The sequence below is a fragment of the Papio anubis genome, chromosome 6, assembly GCF_008728515.1.
Source record: "Papio anubis isolate 15944 chromosome 6, Panubis1.0, whole genome shotgun sequence".
Taxonomy (NCBI): Eukaryota; Metazoa; Chordata; class Mammalia; order Primates; family Cercopithecidae; genus Papio; species Papio anubis.
Window position 1 is genome coordinate 24,556,142 of NC_044981.1, and position 14,510 is coordinate 24,570,651.

The 14,510-nt window shown below is 42.6% G+C and overlaps 1 protein-coding gene across 13 annotated transcripts in view; it reads right to left on the bottom strand.

Annotated features, from left to right (window-relative positions):
• The window catches only part of KIAA0319 (KIAA0319 ortholog), a 103,942-nt gene that overhangs the window by 19,660 nt on the left and 69,772 nt on the right, over positions 1-14,510 (bottom strand). For all 13 annotated transcript variants that reach the window (XM_021937042.2, XM_009204513.4, XM_003897124.5 and 10 more), the window contains 7 exons: positions 14,107-14,239; positions 12,350-12,578; positions 8,477-8,600; positions 5,794-5,926; positions 4,669-4,817; positions 2,504-2,655; positions 405-543 (listed from right to left, as the gene is read on the bottom strand). In XM_021937042.2, coding sequence (XP_021792734.2) covers positions 405-543; positions 2,504-2,655; positions 4,669-4,817; positions 5,794-5,926; positions 8,477-8,600; positions 12,350-12,578; positions 14,107-14,239 — 1,059 coding nt within the window. The remainder of the gene's footprint in view (positions 1-404; positions 544-2,503; positions 2,656-4,668; positions 4,818-5,793; positions 5,927-8,476; positions 8,601-12,349; positions 12,579-14,106; positions 14,240-14,510) is intronic.

Sequence of the window (14,510 nt, forward strand, 5' to 3'; positions counted from 1 at the left end):
CTTCCCCAGGACTAGAAAGAGAATTTTGCTTCCAAGTGCCACAGGCACTGCCCAGTTCAGTTTATGCTGGGCTCATTACAGCCGCTTCACTGGAGCTGCCTCCCTCTGTGCCCTGGTATTGAGGCCCTTGTGTCTGCTTCACATTAGGTCTTTGTCTTCTGGCAGGAAAACAAAACTGAAAAGAAAATCTAGTTGCCAGATAACATTCTCTTTTAAAGAGTGACGAGGCTGGATCTATCTGGGGATGCACAACAAGGTGTAAGAGACATCCTCAAAGTGGGTCCAGCCAAGAGCTGGAGCCAGCCACAGGAGGCCTCCCACACTAGTCACATCTGTCAGCGTAAAGACCCCAAAGGCTGACCAGCCAGAGCATGCATGGCCAGCTCCAGAGCCCAGGAACTCACCTGGCTGCACTTCCACAGTGGCAGTGTCCGTGTCCGAGGCCCCCTGACTGTCGGTGACTTGCAAGTGGAAAGTGTACACTCCCTCCACCAGATTCGTAAGCTGCAGGGCCGCACTGTGGTCAGAGCCATCGATGACATCCTACGAAAGAACACGGATCACAGGGCAGCTGTCAATCCTCAGGTCCCAATTTCTGGGCTTGTGTTGATCCTAAACCTCAGTGTCCCATCTTTTTAACACAGGCGTGACTTTAAGAGGGAAGCTGCAGGGGAATGAAGCTGGTGGGATAGCTAAAGACAGGAGAAATCCTCAGCATCTCTTCCCCAAAAAGCGCCAGGGGGCACATCCTCAGACAATATTTCCTGGGCTGAATTTACCAAGCGCCTTCCAGGAATTACCAAATAATTAATTGTATCCAACAAAGGGAAAGACCATTTGAATTAGGGCAAGGACCCTGAGAACAAAGCACAGATTTTCTGGGTCTTATTTTCAAACATAGCTTTACAAAACTCTCATCTTGAATTCCCTCATAATGTATCATGTTCACCTCAAATAACCCAAGACCCTGTGTAGCATCCTCTGTTCTGTGTGCTTCTAAGCTCCAAAGAATTAGAGAAGAACCTCCCAGACTCCTGCTAATAGAAGGGGTGATAACGAATACGTGCTCTGAACAGAGACTCACTGTTATTACATGTAGAGGCTAATCCCCCATCTAGTTGAATAGTGTTAATTCTAGAAGTGCTTAGAAAGTATAAAGCATTTTCAGTTCCTTCCCTGTGACCACTCCTTAGTACATCTCCAAGAGTAAATCTGCATCTCTCCAGTCCTTAGAAATGGCAGGAATGAAGATGTACATACATTTATGTCCTAAGAGGCAGAGTGATCTAATGGGGGTAAAATGCCTGCCAGGAGCTAAAAACCTAGGTGTATCTAGTTTGATTAGAAATGGATTAGTTAAGGCTGGGCGCGGTGGCTCACACCTGTAATTCCAGTACTTTGGGAAGCCGAGGCGGGCGGATCATGAGGTCAAGAGATCAAGACCATCCTGGCCAACATGGTGAAACCCCATGTCTACTAAAAATACAAAAATTAGCTGGATGTAGTAGCATGTGCCTGTAGTCCCAGCTACTCGGGAGGCTGAGGCAGGAGAATCGCCTGAGCTTGGGTAGTAGAGGTTGCAGTGAGCTGAGATCGTGTGACATCTGGCCGATAGAGTGAGACTCAGTCTCAAAAAAAAAAAAAAAAAGAAAAAAGAAACAAAAGAAAGAAAGAAAAAGAAGTGGATTAGTTAACCTTGGCCAAGTCACTTCTCATCTCTGCATTTCGCCTTCTGCATCTATAAAACACAAACAGCAATACTTGACTTATTGACTCATCTGGCAGAATATGAGGAACAGAAAAGAATCCACTTGGAGCAAAACAGGAAGGATGGAAAAGCATCCTGGAAGCAGGATGATTCTTGCTGGAAGACTTGACCTCAAAGTCCTTCCAAGCTATGGTTTCCTGCCCATCCAAAGTCTGTTCAGGAAAAAGTCGGAAAGGATTTCAGCTTTTGGTTAAATCTCAAAGCAGCCTACTGCCTCCAGCCTTCAGAACGTTCAAATGTAGAAGCATAAGCACCTTACAGGGAACACGGAAAGAGAGATGAGGTCATTATAGAGACACTGCCGTGGACTGAACTGTTTCCTTCCCAAATTCCTGTGTTGAAGCCCTAACCCCATACGACTATATCTAGAAATAGGACCTATAAGGAAGTAGTTAAGGTTAATTGAGGTCATAAGGGTAGGCCCCTGATCCAATAGGATTAGTGTCCTTATAAGAAGAGACACAGAGTGCTCTCTCTTCCCCTGCTACGGGAGGACATGGTTAAGAGGGCAGCTGTCTGCAAACCAGGAAGAAAGACCTCACTGGGAACTGAATTAGCCAGCAACTTGAGCCTGTCTTCCCACCCTCCTTAACAGAGACAAAATGAAGTTCTGTTGTTTAAGCCTCCTTATACTTATATCCTTAGAATATACTGTGGTATACTGTTTGCAGCCCAAGCTGACTAATGCAGATGTAATGATGAGTGGTCTAGGAGCAATTCTCTCTCAGTACTCACTCCAGCTGCTGGACTCTGGCCATCCCGGATCCACAGATAGGACACAATTCCTTGGTCATCAGTAGACCTTGAACCATCCAAAGTAACGGAATTATTGGGAAGCACAAGAACATGTCTGCCACCAGCCCGGGCTCTGGGAGGACTATTATTTTCTAAGTCAAATATAGCAAAAATGAAAGCAAAGAGATTGATTTAAAACACTGGTGATAGAAAAAGTATGTCATAAAACATCCACAACTCTTCCACCTTGCAGATACAGTATGTAGAATTAAAATATTCAAAAAGGCATTTTGTTTTCCCCAAATGCATATAAGATACAGACTTCCTTAAAACTCCATTTGTACTTAGCTAGCTATAATTTGGGATGAAAAAGATAAAGTAGGTGGCAAGCTATACATTGGGAATTTTTCTAATATTGTTATAATTTTTCTGTCCTTGAAAAAAGGAACAATGATTTTACCAACATTTAGGGTGCTGAAAGTGGCAACATTTTGGTTTAAAATATATTCTGGGTCATTTTTTACTGGTCCACACTATCTGGCCAGAAATATTTCCACTTCAAGTACTACTGCCAAATCTTGACTCCCTAAGATTTAAAAAAAAAAAAAAAAAAAAGACTTGAGTAAAAAGTAGGCTGGGTGCAGTGGCTCACACCTGTAATCCCAGCACTGTAGGAGGCCAGAGCAGGAGAATCACTTGAGACCAGGAGTTTGAGACCAGCCTGGGCAACATAACAAGTCTCCATCTCTAGGAAAAATTAAAATAATAACAATGATAATTAGGCCCTCACTTCTCTGACTAGGTGTTAAATATAAATGAGGCAATGGCCAGGCATGGTGGCTCATAACTGTAATCCCAACACTTAGAGAGGCTAAGGCAGGATGCGTGCTTGAAGCCAGAAGTTCAAGACCAGCCTGGGTAGCAAGACCTGTCTCCACACACAAAAACATTAAAAATCAGCTGGGCATGGTGACACACACCTGTAGTTCCAGCTACTCAGGAAGCTGAGGTGAGAGAATCACTTGAGGTCAGGAGTTTGAGGCTGCAATGAGCTTTGATCGCAGCACTGCACTCCAGTCTGAGCAACAGAGTGGGACCCTGTGTCTATTTTAAAAATAAAAAACATGAGGCAATGTAAAAGCCATTTCTGATGTAACAGCTTCAGAAAAGAGGGGATAGGGAGTCTTAACAAGACTACAGTACAGTGGGGAGATTATAATAAGACACAGCCTCAATTTGGAGATGAGGCTGCTGTGAGGCAAATCCTGCTTGTCCAGATGGGGCTCTGGGACCCAGCCTGATCCCTCCCAATTTCCCCTTAGAAACAAGTCAAGATGCCTGTTCAGATTATTCTCTCTACTTTAATGCATGGTTGAAAATCTCAACAATAAAATCTTTTTAAAAATGCAATCTATACGACTTTGCTGTTAAAGTTGCTTCAGCCTCTCCCAGCTGCCCAGAGAATAAAGTCCAAACCCCTAGGCATAGCCCAGGTACATATAACCCTCCACGGCAGAGCCTGTGCCTCAGGCTGCAGCCACTGTCCCAGCGTCCCACACTCTTGCCATTCTACAATGCATGAACCTTTCCATCCAGCCAGGCTCTTATACTCCTCTGCACTTCAACACGTAGTAATCATCCCTTCACTAATTCATTCAATATCTCTAATTTGCCATGAGTCTAGCACTCTGCTATACTGAGGATACAGAGATGTCTGAAGCAAAGGCACTCAGGCAGTTCACAGTCAAATGGGAAGACAGACAAGGAGACAAGTACCTCAAATGGTATTGCACTAGTCTAGACCACAGATTTCACATTAAGAAACGATACGGAGTTTGAATCTCTTTTCTTGAATTTCCAAGCAATAAAGAAAAAAAAATGGTGTCATTTGGACATGGGTCTTTCATTAGTAGCAGTCACAGAAGAGTGAAGTCATTAGAAGATACGCTCCACAAACAAAAGAAAATGTTTCCTTGCAGAGGGCGACTGGGAAACAGCTAACATGAATAGAAGAAAGTTGGCTTTTTTTCTGCCAGGCAGGGTTTGGCATCTGCTGTGAACAAATCAGCAAACACCAACATCTCTGAGCAGTCACGGCCTGGCTGAGGGTCCTGCAGACTCGAAAGCAGAGCAGGCCCAGCCCTGTCCACCTCAGACCCACTCACCCTTCTTCACAGCCACAGTGAGGGTGGACGTGCTGCTCAGTCCCTGCTGGTCTTTCACGGTCAAACGGAAGCGGTAGGTCCCCACCTGAAGACCAGTCACAGTGGCTATTGCTTTGTCAATATTTTCCATCTCCACTGCACTGGGGCCTCTATAAAACATGCAAGCGGTTAACATAAGGGCGGGGGCATGGGATTCTGAATATGACAGGCATGCGATTTGTGCTCTTATAAATGTTTTGTTCCAGCTATAATATATACCATTTAGAGAATTCTAAGAAAACTCCATTCACCTGTACTCTCTAGTTCAGTGTAAGAGTCATAAGCGAAAACCTATTTCAGGCAGAGTCTGCTGGATTACTGGGAAGAGAATATTTGTTCTCGATTTCTTTAAGTCAAGCTGCCAGTGAAATGATCTCTCCTTGGAAAATGAGCCTTAGAAACGACTCCCATTTCTTCTTTGAATAAAATTAGGTGAAATCCTCATCTATCTTTAGGGAGACCATGGAGGAGGAGGGAGTAAGCCAGATAAGCCCTCTCCTAAGAGATAAATCACACTATAGTCATTAAGATCAGGGGCTTGTCAAAAATACTTCAGTATGGGTCCAAGCTCTTTCTCTTACTATCTGGGCAACCTTAGTCTGTATGGTCTCATTAGTGTCTACAAGCCTCAGTTTCTCCAACTTTAAATAGGAATCATATTCTTATTTATCTCTTACAAACTGATACAGGGTTCTATGAGACAGAGCATGTAAAGCTCAGAAAATGTTAGATGATATGGATTGCCTCTTACACTCTGCACTTCTGGTGTCTACAGTCACTGCAGGATGGGTTGAGTGTAGACAGGATCACACACAGGTTTCCCTGAACCTCTTCTGTCATGAGCTCGCCTCACACCAAGACAGCCCTGTTCACCTGCCCTGAGTTCTACCTCCCTCTACTGTCAATGATGTCCATCCACACTTGACGTACTCTTCAATCAATAACACCCAGCCACTTCTAGAAACGTGCTTAAATCCCAACTCCTCAAAATGCTCAAGCTGACTGTTTACTATAGATCCTCCAGAGAAGGGATAATATTAGCATTCAGCATGGGCATGAACCTAGCTCAGTGGCGAGACAGACTACCTGACATGCTCCCAGTGGTAGAAGACAATGCCGTGGTCATCACTGCTGCTGCTCCCATCCAGGGTAGCACTTTCCACTGGGAAGATCAGCTCTTGATCAGGGCCGGCCACAGCCACTGGAGGTCTGTTAATTTCTGGAATTACAGAAACAGTGTGAAAAAGTATTATCTCCTTGCATTAAGTCTGCAATCCTGTGATTTCTTGATTTAAGTACATTACTCATCTTCAGACCAGGCAGCCACTAGAGTATGCAGCATCCTTTGGAATCCTGGAGTGAAGCACTGCAGCCTCCTAGTTGATCCAGGAGTTGAACAGTCCAAGTTCAAGACTGCCATTACAGGCAGCCAAGAAACACTGTCTCTAATAGACACATCTTTGGTTTCTTTGGTTTAAAAGAATTTCAGTCGGCCGGGGTTGCTCGGCACCGTAATCCCAGTACTTGGGGAGATGTGGCATGATCACAAGGTCAGAGATCGAGATTCAGCCTGGCTAACACGGGTGAAACCCCATCTCTACTAAAATACACAAAAAATTAGTCGCGCAGGCATTGTGCCTGTAGTCCCAGCTTACTCGGGAGGTTGAGACAGGAGAATGGTGTAAACCCGGAGGTGGAGCTTGCAGCTGAAGATCGCTACCACTGCAATTCAGCTTTACGACATGAGAGACCTCAGATCAAAAAAAAAAAAATATATATATATATATATATATATATATATATATCTTCTGTCATAGGTGAAAGAGAAGGAAAGAAGGGTAGAAGGAGAGAGGGAAGAAGGGTGGGGGGAGGAAGGAAAGAGAGAGGAAGGAAAGAAGGAAGGGACGGAAGGGAAGGAGGAAGAGAGACAGAGAGGGAGGGAGGGGACATCCATGTGAAGAGACCTGCTTTATCAGGTAGGGCTTACTTCCTTTTGTCTCTGTAGCCTCATTGCTAACACAGTGCCTGGTAAACAGTAAATGTTCAAAATATTTTAAATTAAATGTTGAAAGAAAGTAAAACATATAAAGTATTGCTGATATTGGCCAGGCGTGGTAGCTCATGCCTGTAATCCCAGCACTTTGGGAGGCCAACGCAGGTGGATCACTTGAGGCCAGGAGTTCAAGACCAGCCTGGCCAACATGGCGAAACTCTGTTTCTACTAAAAATCCAAAAATCAGTCAGGCATGGTGGCACACATCTGTAATCCCAGCTATTCAGGAGGCTGAGGCACTAGAATCATTTGAACCTGGGAGGCAGAGATTGCAGTGAGTCGAGATCATGCCACTGCACTCCAGCCTGGATGACAGCGTGAGACTCTGTCTCACATTAAAAAAAAAAAAAAAAAAAGTATTGCTAATATTGATATAAATAGATAAAATATCTGTTAACAAAAAAAGGGCCAGGTGTAGTGGCTCACACCTGTAATCCCAGCACTTTGGGAGGCCGAGGATGAGAGGATTGCTTGAGCCCAGGAGTTTGAGACCAGCCTGGGCAACAGAGTGAGACCCAGTCTCACACACAAAAAAAAGTCATATAGTCAAAAGCTGTAGCAGCCATTGCCCAGTGTTTGCACCACGCCACAGACCCCATGATCCTACTCACTACATAACAGGAGTTTCCCTTTGCCATAGGATAGAGTACTTGGGTGACCATACATTTACAAAGCCCTTTAGGATGGAGTCCTGGGCTCTCTTGGGGTCATCTACTGTCATTCCAATCCCTGCCCACCCTCCCCACCACCTCCCATTCCCACATCCCTACCTCTTGTTCTCTCTCTCCAATCACAGTAATTCCTTTTAAATCTTTGAATGTACCAGACTCTCTTCCTTGGCCCTCATGCATACTGTTCCCTCTACCTAAGAACTCTTCCTCTTCCCCTGTGCTGCCCACCCCTCCCCTTCTTCACCGACTAACTGTGACTTGTGCTTCAATCCTGAGCTCACATACGAGCTCTTTGCAGATGCGTCACACCCAGGCGAGTGCTCTTTCTTTTGGGTCCTGTAGCACCCTGTAGTTATTTTAGTAAAGCATCAATCACAGAGTTTTATGTGAACTTCTCCATAAGCCCTACAAGGGCAGAGATCAAGTCTATCTTGTTTAATTCCACATCCCAGAGTCTAACTAATAGCACTTTTTATGTATTAGTGGCATAAATAAATAAGTTGTCTATAGGTTGAGTATAATCTCATTGCCAGGAACTGGATAGAGGTTCTGGGACTAACAAGCCTCTTCTAGAAAAGTTCTAAGGCAAAGGCCATTATCAAACAAAGGTATGATAACCTTTAAGGTTATTTAACTCAGGAGGTAGGCAGAGCCCTGGGTTTTCATGAAACTATTAATGAACAGTGACACTGAACTGGAACATGTTCCCCAATCTCTGGCTACATCTGAGTGTCAAGCCACACATAAGAACCAGCCCCTTCGAGGTCGTCTGGAGTTCTCTACGGCAGAGTGGGGCACGTGTGGAAGCATCCACATGGCGAATTGGAACCCACAAGCAGTGCTGTGGATGGCTCTCATTTCATCCTTCATGCCATAGTTTACAGACAGTCAAGGCAAGATTTAGAACCGCAAAATGAAATTAGTTTTATATGGAGCTTCGGCACCCACAAGCCGGTACCACCAATGTGGCATCTCCAAACCCCAGAAGCCCAGCTACCATTTCTGCTTTACTCTCTGAGGCCAGATCTCTTTCTCCTCCACCTACCAGGCTGGACGATCACAGTCACCACAGCAGTGGACTGCTGCCGTGAAGAATCTGTCACCTTCAGCTGAAATGTATAATCTCCTTCCTGCATTGCAGATAAATGAAGGTACGGTGTCTGCACGCCCTAAGTAATAGCAAAGACAAAAATAAAAACAAAACAAAAAGTAAAGAAGCACAAGTAAATAGTATGACAGAATGAAAAACTAACAATTTTACTTAATACAGAGACCTTGCTCAAAAAGAAATGTGTTTGGTCAGGCACGGTGGTTCACATCTGTAATCCCAGCACTTTAGAAGGCCAAGGCAGGCGGATCACTTGAGGTCAGAAGTTCGAGGCCAGCCTGGTCAACATGGTGGAACCCTGTCTCTACTAAAAATATGTTTTAAAAATCAGCAGGGCATGATGGCGGGCACCTGTAATCCCAGCTACTTAAGAGGCTGAGGCACAAGGATCGCTTGGAACCGGGGATGGGGAGGTTGCAGTGGGCTGAGATTGCACCACTGCACTGCAGCCTGGGTGACAGAAAAAAGAAAAAAATATGTTGGTCCCCAAGAACGTGTGACTTAAACTTTACTGTGCATCCTCATACACTATTGAAGGAGTGTAAACTAGTATAGCCTTTTTGGAAGTCAATCTGAAAACAGCTATTAAAATATTAAATAAGCACATACTACAACCCAGTAATTTGACTTCTTAGTATCTACACCGGAGAAATGCACAAGGAGACTCGTCCATGGATGTTAACTGAAGCACAGTCTATCACAGCAAAACATGCAAACAATCTACACATCCATCAACAGGAGGATGGTCAAACACACTACGATATACTATGGAACACTAGTTTAAAAGAAAGAAGTTTAAAATCATGAGGCAGGTTTATAAATACTAAAACGGCAAATGTCAAAGACATATTAAGAAAAAAAAAAGAAAGTTGGGTCGCATTCAAAAGCAAACAGTAAAATATTGTTTATAGAAATCCCACACAAAAAAGAAACTTGTGGAACCATGCATACAATGTGAAAGGTATTGCTGCGTGTACATACACACACTTACACACACACATGGAAAAGATTCTGGAAGTATACACATTAAACTGATAAAAGTAATTATTTCCAGTAAGGACACTTGGTTGGCAGTGGTGATCAATTTATTTGAACTTATTTTAGCAGAATTTATTTGAGCTTTTTTTTTTTTTTTTTTTTTTTAAACCACAAGAGGCAATTCATGTATTACTTTTGTAATCAAAAATAATTTTTTGGCCGGGTGCAGCGGGTCATGCCTGTAATCCCAGCACTTTGGGAGGCTGCGGCAGGTGGATCATGAAGTCAGGAGTTCAAGACCAGTCTGGCCCAAATGGTGAAACGCTATCTCTACTAAAAATACAAAAATTAGCTGGGCATGGTGGCAGGCACCCGTAATCCCAGCAACTTGGGAGGCTGAGGCAGAAGAATCGCTTGAACTTGGGGGGTGGAGGTTAAAGTGAGCCAAGATCACGCCACTGCACTCCAGCCTGGACCGCAGAGTGAGACTCCATCTCAAAAAAGAAAAAATAAATAATAATAATAATTTTTTGCCGAGTGTGATGGCTCACACCTGTGATCCTAGCACTTAGGGAGGCCAAGGCGAAAGGATCGCTTAAGCCCAGGAGTTCAAGATCAGCCTGGGCAACATGGTAAAACCCCATTTTCACAAAAAAAATACAAAAATTAGCCAGGTGTGGTGGTATGTGCCTGTGGTCCTAGCTACTCGGGAGGCCGAGATAGGAGGATCTTTGGAGCCCAGGAGATCAAGGCTACAGTGGGCTATAGTCACATCACTGCACTCCAGCCTGGGTGACAGAGTGAGATCCTGTTTCAAAATAAATAAATAATATAATTTTGTAAAACTCTAAGTCAACCCAAGTTTTTACAAAGTCATTTTTTCAACTGAGTATGCAATAACTACACTTGGTGACCCCAGGTTAATACCCTTTCTTTTTTGTTGTTGGTAATAGTTTCAATTATTGCTTATGTTTGAAGTGCATGGCATTATGAAAAGGATTTTTAAGTCTTATTACAATTTATTTACTTTTATAGATCCCAAGATTGTCTAAAGATAAATGTATCTGTGTGCATTTTTTAAGGTTTTAATGGAAAATTTGAAAAGACAGTTGATACAAGATCAATTGGATTACCAGGCAAACTTCTGAAATTTGAAATGCATACTTTTAAGAACTTTTGGAAAAAAAAAAAATACTTTTCCCTACTTTGACTAAATAAGGCAAAGCACCTTTCTCTGAAAAGTTCAACAGGGAAAGTATGATTTCCCAGGAGTTGCCTCTAAATTCATCAGGTACGTAAATGCTTCTGCACACAACGTAAGGGAATGTTGTGGTAAATGGGAACTGAGCAGACTACTGTGTCTCACCGATGCTCCCAAGGCAGCCGCATGTTTCAGGCAATTGCAAAGGTTTCACTTCCTTCCCCAGTAAGAACACAGCCTCAGCGGGCTGCCTGGTACAATTTTCAGACAAATATAAAACGGTCTGATTCACAGACCTCATCTTTGTGATTGCCCCAGTTAATACCCCTTTGGACATCTTAATCAATCAAGCATAAGGCAATAAGGTTGCCACTATGAATATTATTTGGGGAAAGAAGAGAGAGGGTGTCTGGCAACTGGGCTGGTGTGTAGAGGCAAGGCTCACAGTGTGGCCCAGCCCTCAGAAACTTTGGATACATGTCCAGTATGCACGGATGAATTTTGGAGTATTAGCTTTGGATGCATAATTCCTAATAAGTAAAAGAAAATTAGGAAGATTCTTTTAATGGTGAAAATACAAAATATCCCATCCTCCTGTTTTGTATGCAACCCACCTCTGAATCAGAATTCTTAACATAACAGAACATAGCACTTGCTACAACCCCTAGGTAGAGATGGACACCACCAAGAGGGTTCTCCAAGGATATCCAGACAACTCATGGCTCTTTCAAGTTCCATAAATCTACCCAGTTACTTTTAACTCCTCATAATTGCAAGGCATGTCCCAGGAACACCAGAAAGTAAAGCAGGTAAGTTTCCATGGAATATCTGATTTTATCTTAAATACTAATGAGAAATGTATCTTGGACTGGTGAGGTGAAATTTGAAGGAGAAAAGGAAGATGGAAATGTAAGGTCCTATCTTTCTTTTTTTTTCATGAAACTCTCAAAAAAATAACATAACTTCAAAAACATTAAGCTGGTTAGCAACAAAAACAAATAGCTTTGCCAATCACAAAAAGAAGAATAAGCAAACACGTCTCTACTAAAAATATTTTTAAAAAATCAGCCAGGCATGATGGCGAGCACCTGCAAGTTTCCACGGAAACTTCACACACAACAGAAGTTTCAAGATTATTATGTTGTTAGACAAACATACTTAAAAGATTTGAACAAATCAAAAGGTAGATACAAACAAGACCCTAAAAAGCGACCAGTGGATGTAGACAAGATAACATGGAGTTTCTATAAACAGGAGAAACAGAATAACAAAACAAATTCTGATAATGAGGTTTAGATTAGATTATTTCTAAGGTTTCTCCCAATACGAAAATACTTCTCTAACAGATGTGAGACTTTTCCCAAACTGATCTCAAGATCTAATTTTCAACACAGAGCCAATTGGTTGCTGTCCTGTGCTATCTAAGTGGGAGAGGGGAAAGGATGTAAACTTGGAAGATTTGTGAGCTTTGGTCCTTTTCCAATAGTTGTAATATATCAGGTAACTTTACAAAATAAAGTATCTAAATTGAACTGCCTACCCCAACCAATAGCAGATAGGTAGGTAGGTAGGTAGGTAGATAGACAGACAGACAGACAGACAAAAGTCTGAAGGCAGGACGGAGAACTTGCCTGCATGGCCACATGTTTGCCCTCACTCCCAGGACCCAGGGACCACTCATAGAGGACAATCTGGTGATCGTCACTGCTCTGGTTTCCATTCAAAGTGATGGAGTTTTGAGGCAAAGTTATAGTGTGATTTGGTCCAGCGTTAGCGACCGGTGGGTAGTCCACAGCATTGTTGACTATTAGGGCTGCAGTTGTAGAGTTAGTGGCTCCGTCCGAGTCTGTAACAGTCAACCTACAAAAAGGAGAAGAAACCATAGTTGGAAGAATATGCCAGGCTGGGCGCAGTGGCTCACGCCTGTAATCCCAACACTGTAGGAAGCTGAGGTGGGAGGATTGCTTAAGCCCAGGAGTTCTGAGACCAGCTGGGCCATAGAGTGAGACTCTGTCTCTATTTAACAACAACAACAAAAAAATTAGCCAGTGTGGGCATGCATACCTATAGTTCTAGCTACTTGGGAGGCTGAGGTGGGAGGATCACTTGAGCCCGGGGAGGTCAAGGCTGCAGTGAGCCAATATTGCTCCACTGCGCTGCAGCTCAGGCAGCAGAGCAACAGACCGTCTCAAAAAACAACCAAAAAAAAAAAAAAAAAAGAAACAGACAAAAAAATAATACGCCAAATCTCAAGGTAAACTTAGGTCAATTTAGTCTGCTCATGAAACAGTTCTCAGAAGAACTCGGAACAGTTAAAAACATAAATTTAAGAATGAAGCAAAGATAAACACAGACTTGATATTTTTGTTTGATTTTGTTGCTGTTGAGTATTTTAGTGTTAGTTCATAACATATCGATGTCAGAGTTTCACCTTCATGGATTTCTGATTAGCTTTTGAGATGCTGGGTGAAGAAACCATCCTCACCCAACATAGATGCCACTCTCTAATAACGGAGACTAAAAATGGATCAGGTTTAAATTCTGCCTTCAGGTTGAGCATGCAGAGACAGCAAATCACTCCTGAATTTTCAGCTACAAAGCTTTTTAATTTTTAATCCTTTTCTAGAGGACTTATAATTATGTTTTCCGGATACTCCTTGCAAAGCGGTGTTAGGATTAAGCACTTTCAAATGCGAACCAGTGCTCAACCTCTGTAAACAAAAAAGAGAAGTGCATTAACCTTCCTGCACTAAACTGATTCCTAATGTGGTCCTGAGGACAGTGAATTCACAAATGGGTCACTTCATCCTTCTACGTTAAAGATGGTGGTGGGAGCAGTGATGAGTGCTAAATAATATCAATAGGCATATGACAATGAAGCTGTGGCACGAACACAGGCCTTCCTTGCAGGGAAAGCACATGTAGGGGGCACCTGTGCATCTGAGCTGCTTTCCACACTATCCCTCATACTCCACACAACCAAGCTCCAACTTCCACTTCTGGCTCTGACAGCAAACCAAACACCTAAAGTCCTTCCTTCTCAACCAGGCTGAGTCAGGACACTTTCTGGGCCCGTTAGGAAATTTCTTCCTGGGTTAGGAGCAGTAACCTGTTCCAATCAGATGGTAAAGCATAATTAAATACAAATGAATTAAATGAATCTCATAAAGTACTTTTCACTATATATAAATTTTACTCCAATGAATAAATAAAGTTCATATTAATTGATGAGGATATCAGAGTCTCCAGCGGCATTGAACCAAAACCCCCATGAAAGTGAAATCTCTTTTGATCAAAATAAGAAGTGCAGTGTTTCATGTGCATTAATTTAAAGAAACAGTAAAAATGTAAGTAGCAGGCAGCACAATAAAGGCAGGGACCCACTTGCCTGAAACTATAGTTACCAGGATCAAGGTTAGACAAGCGTAAGACAGGAGAGTCAACTGAAGTCTTCTCTTCTATGAAGGGCCCATTAATTTCTTCCCAGTGATAATTCACTATTTCAGTATCATCTGTACTTTCTAAAAGATTAAGAAATAGAGACAAGAATGAAATACAAGAAGAGGAAGACATAAGTTTTATACTTTACTGCATATTTAAATTCATTTTTATATGAAATTATGTACTTGCCTACATCTCAATGGATATATATTGTATTAGAAGGAGGTTCTTTCCTACTCCTGAAATTATATCACTATTTTTCTGCTGGATTTCCACCAGATTTGACTGAGGCCGTTCCCACTCAGTTGAATATTTAAGAAGCACAGTGACAGAGGCTTTTGCTTTTAAAAA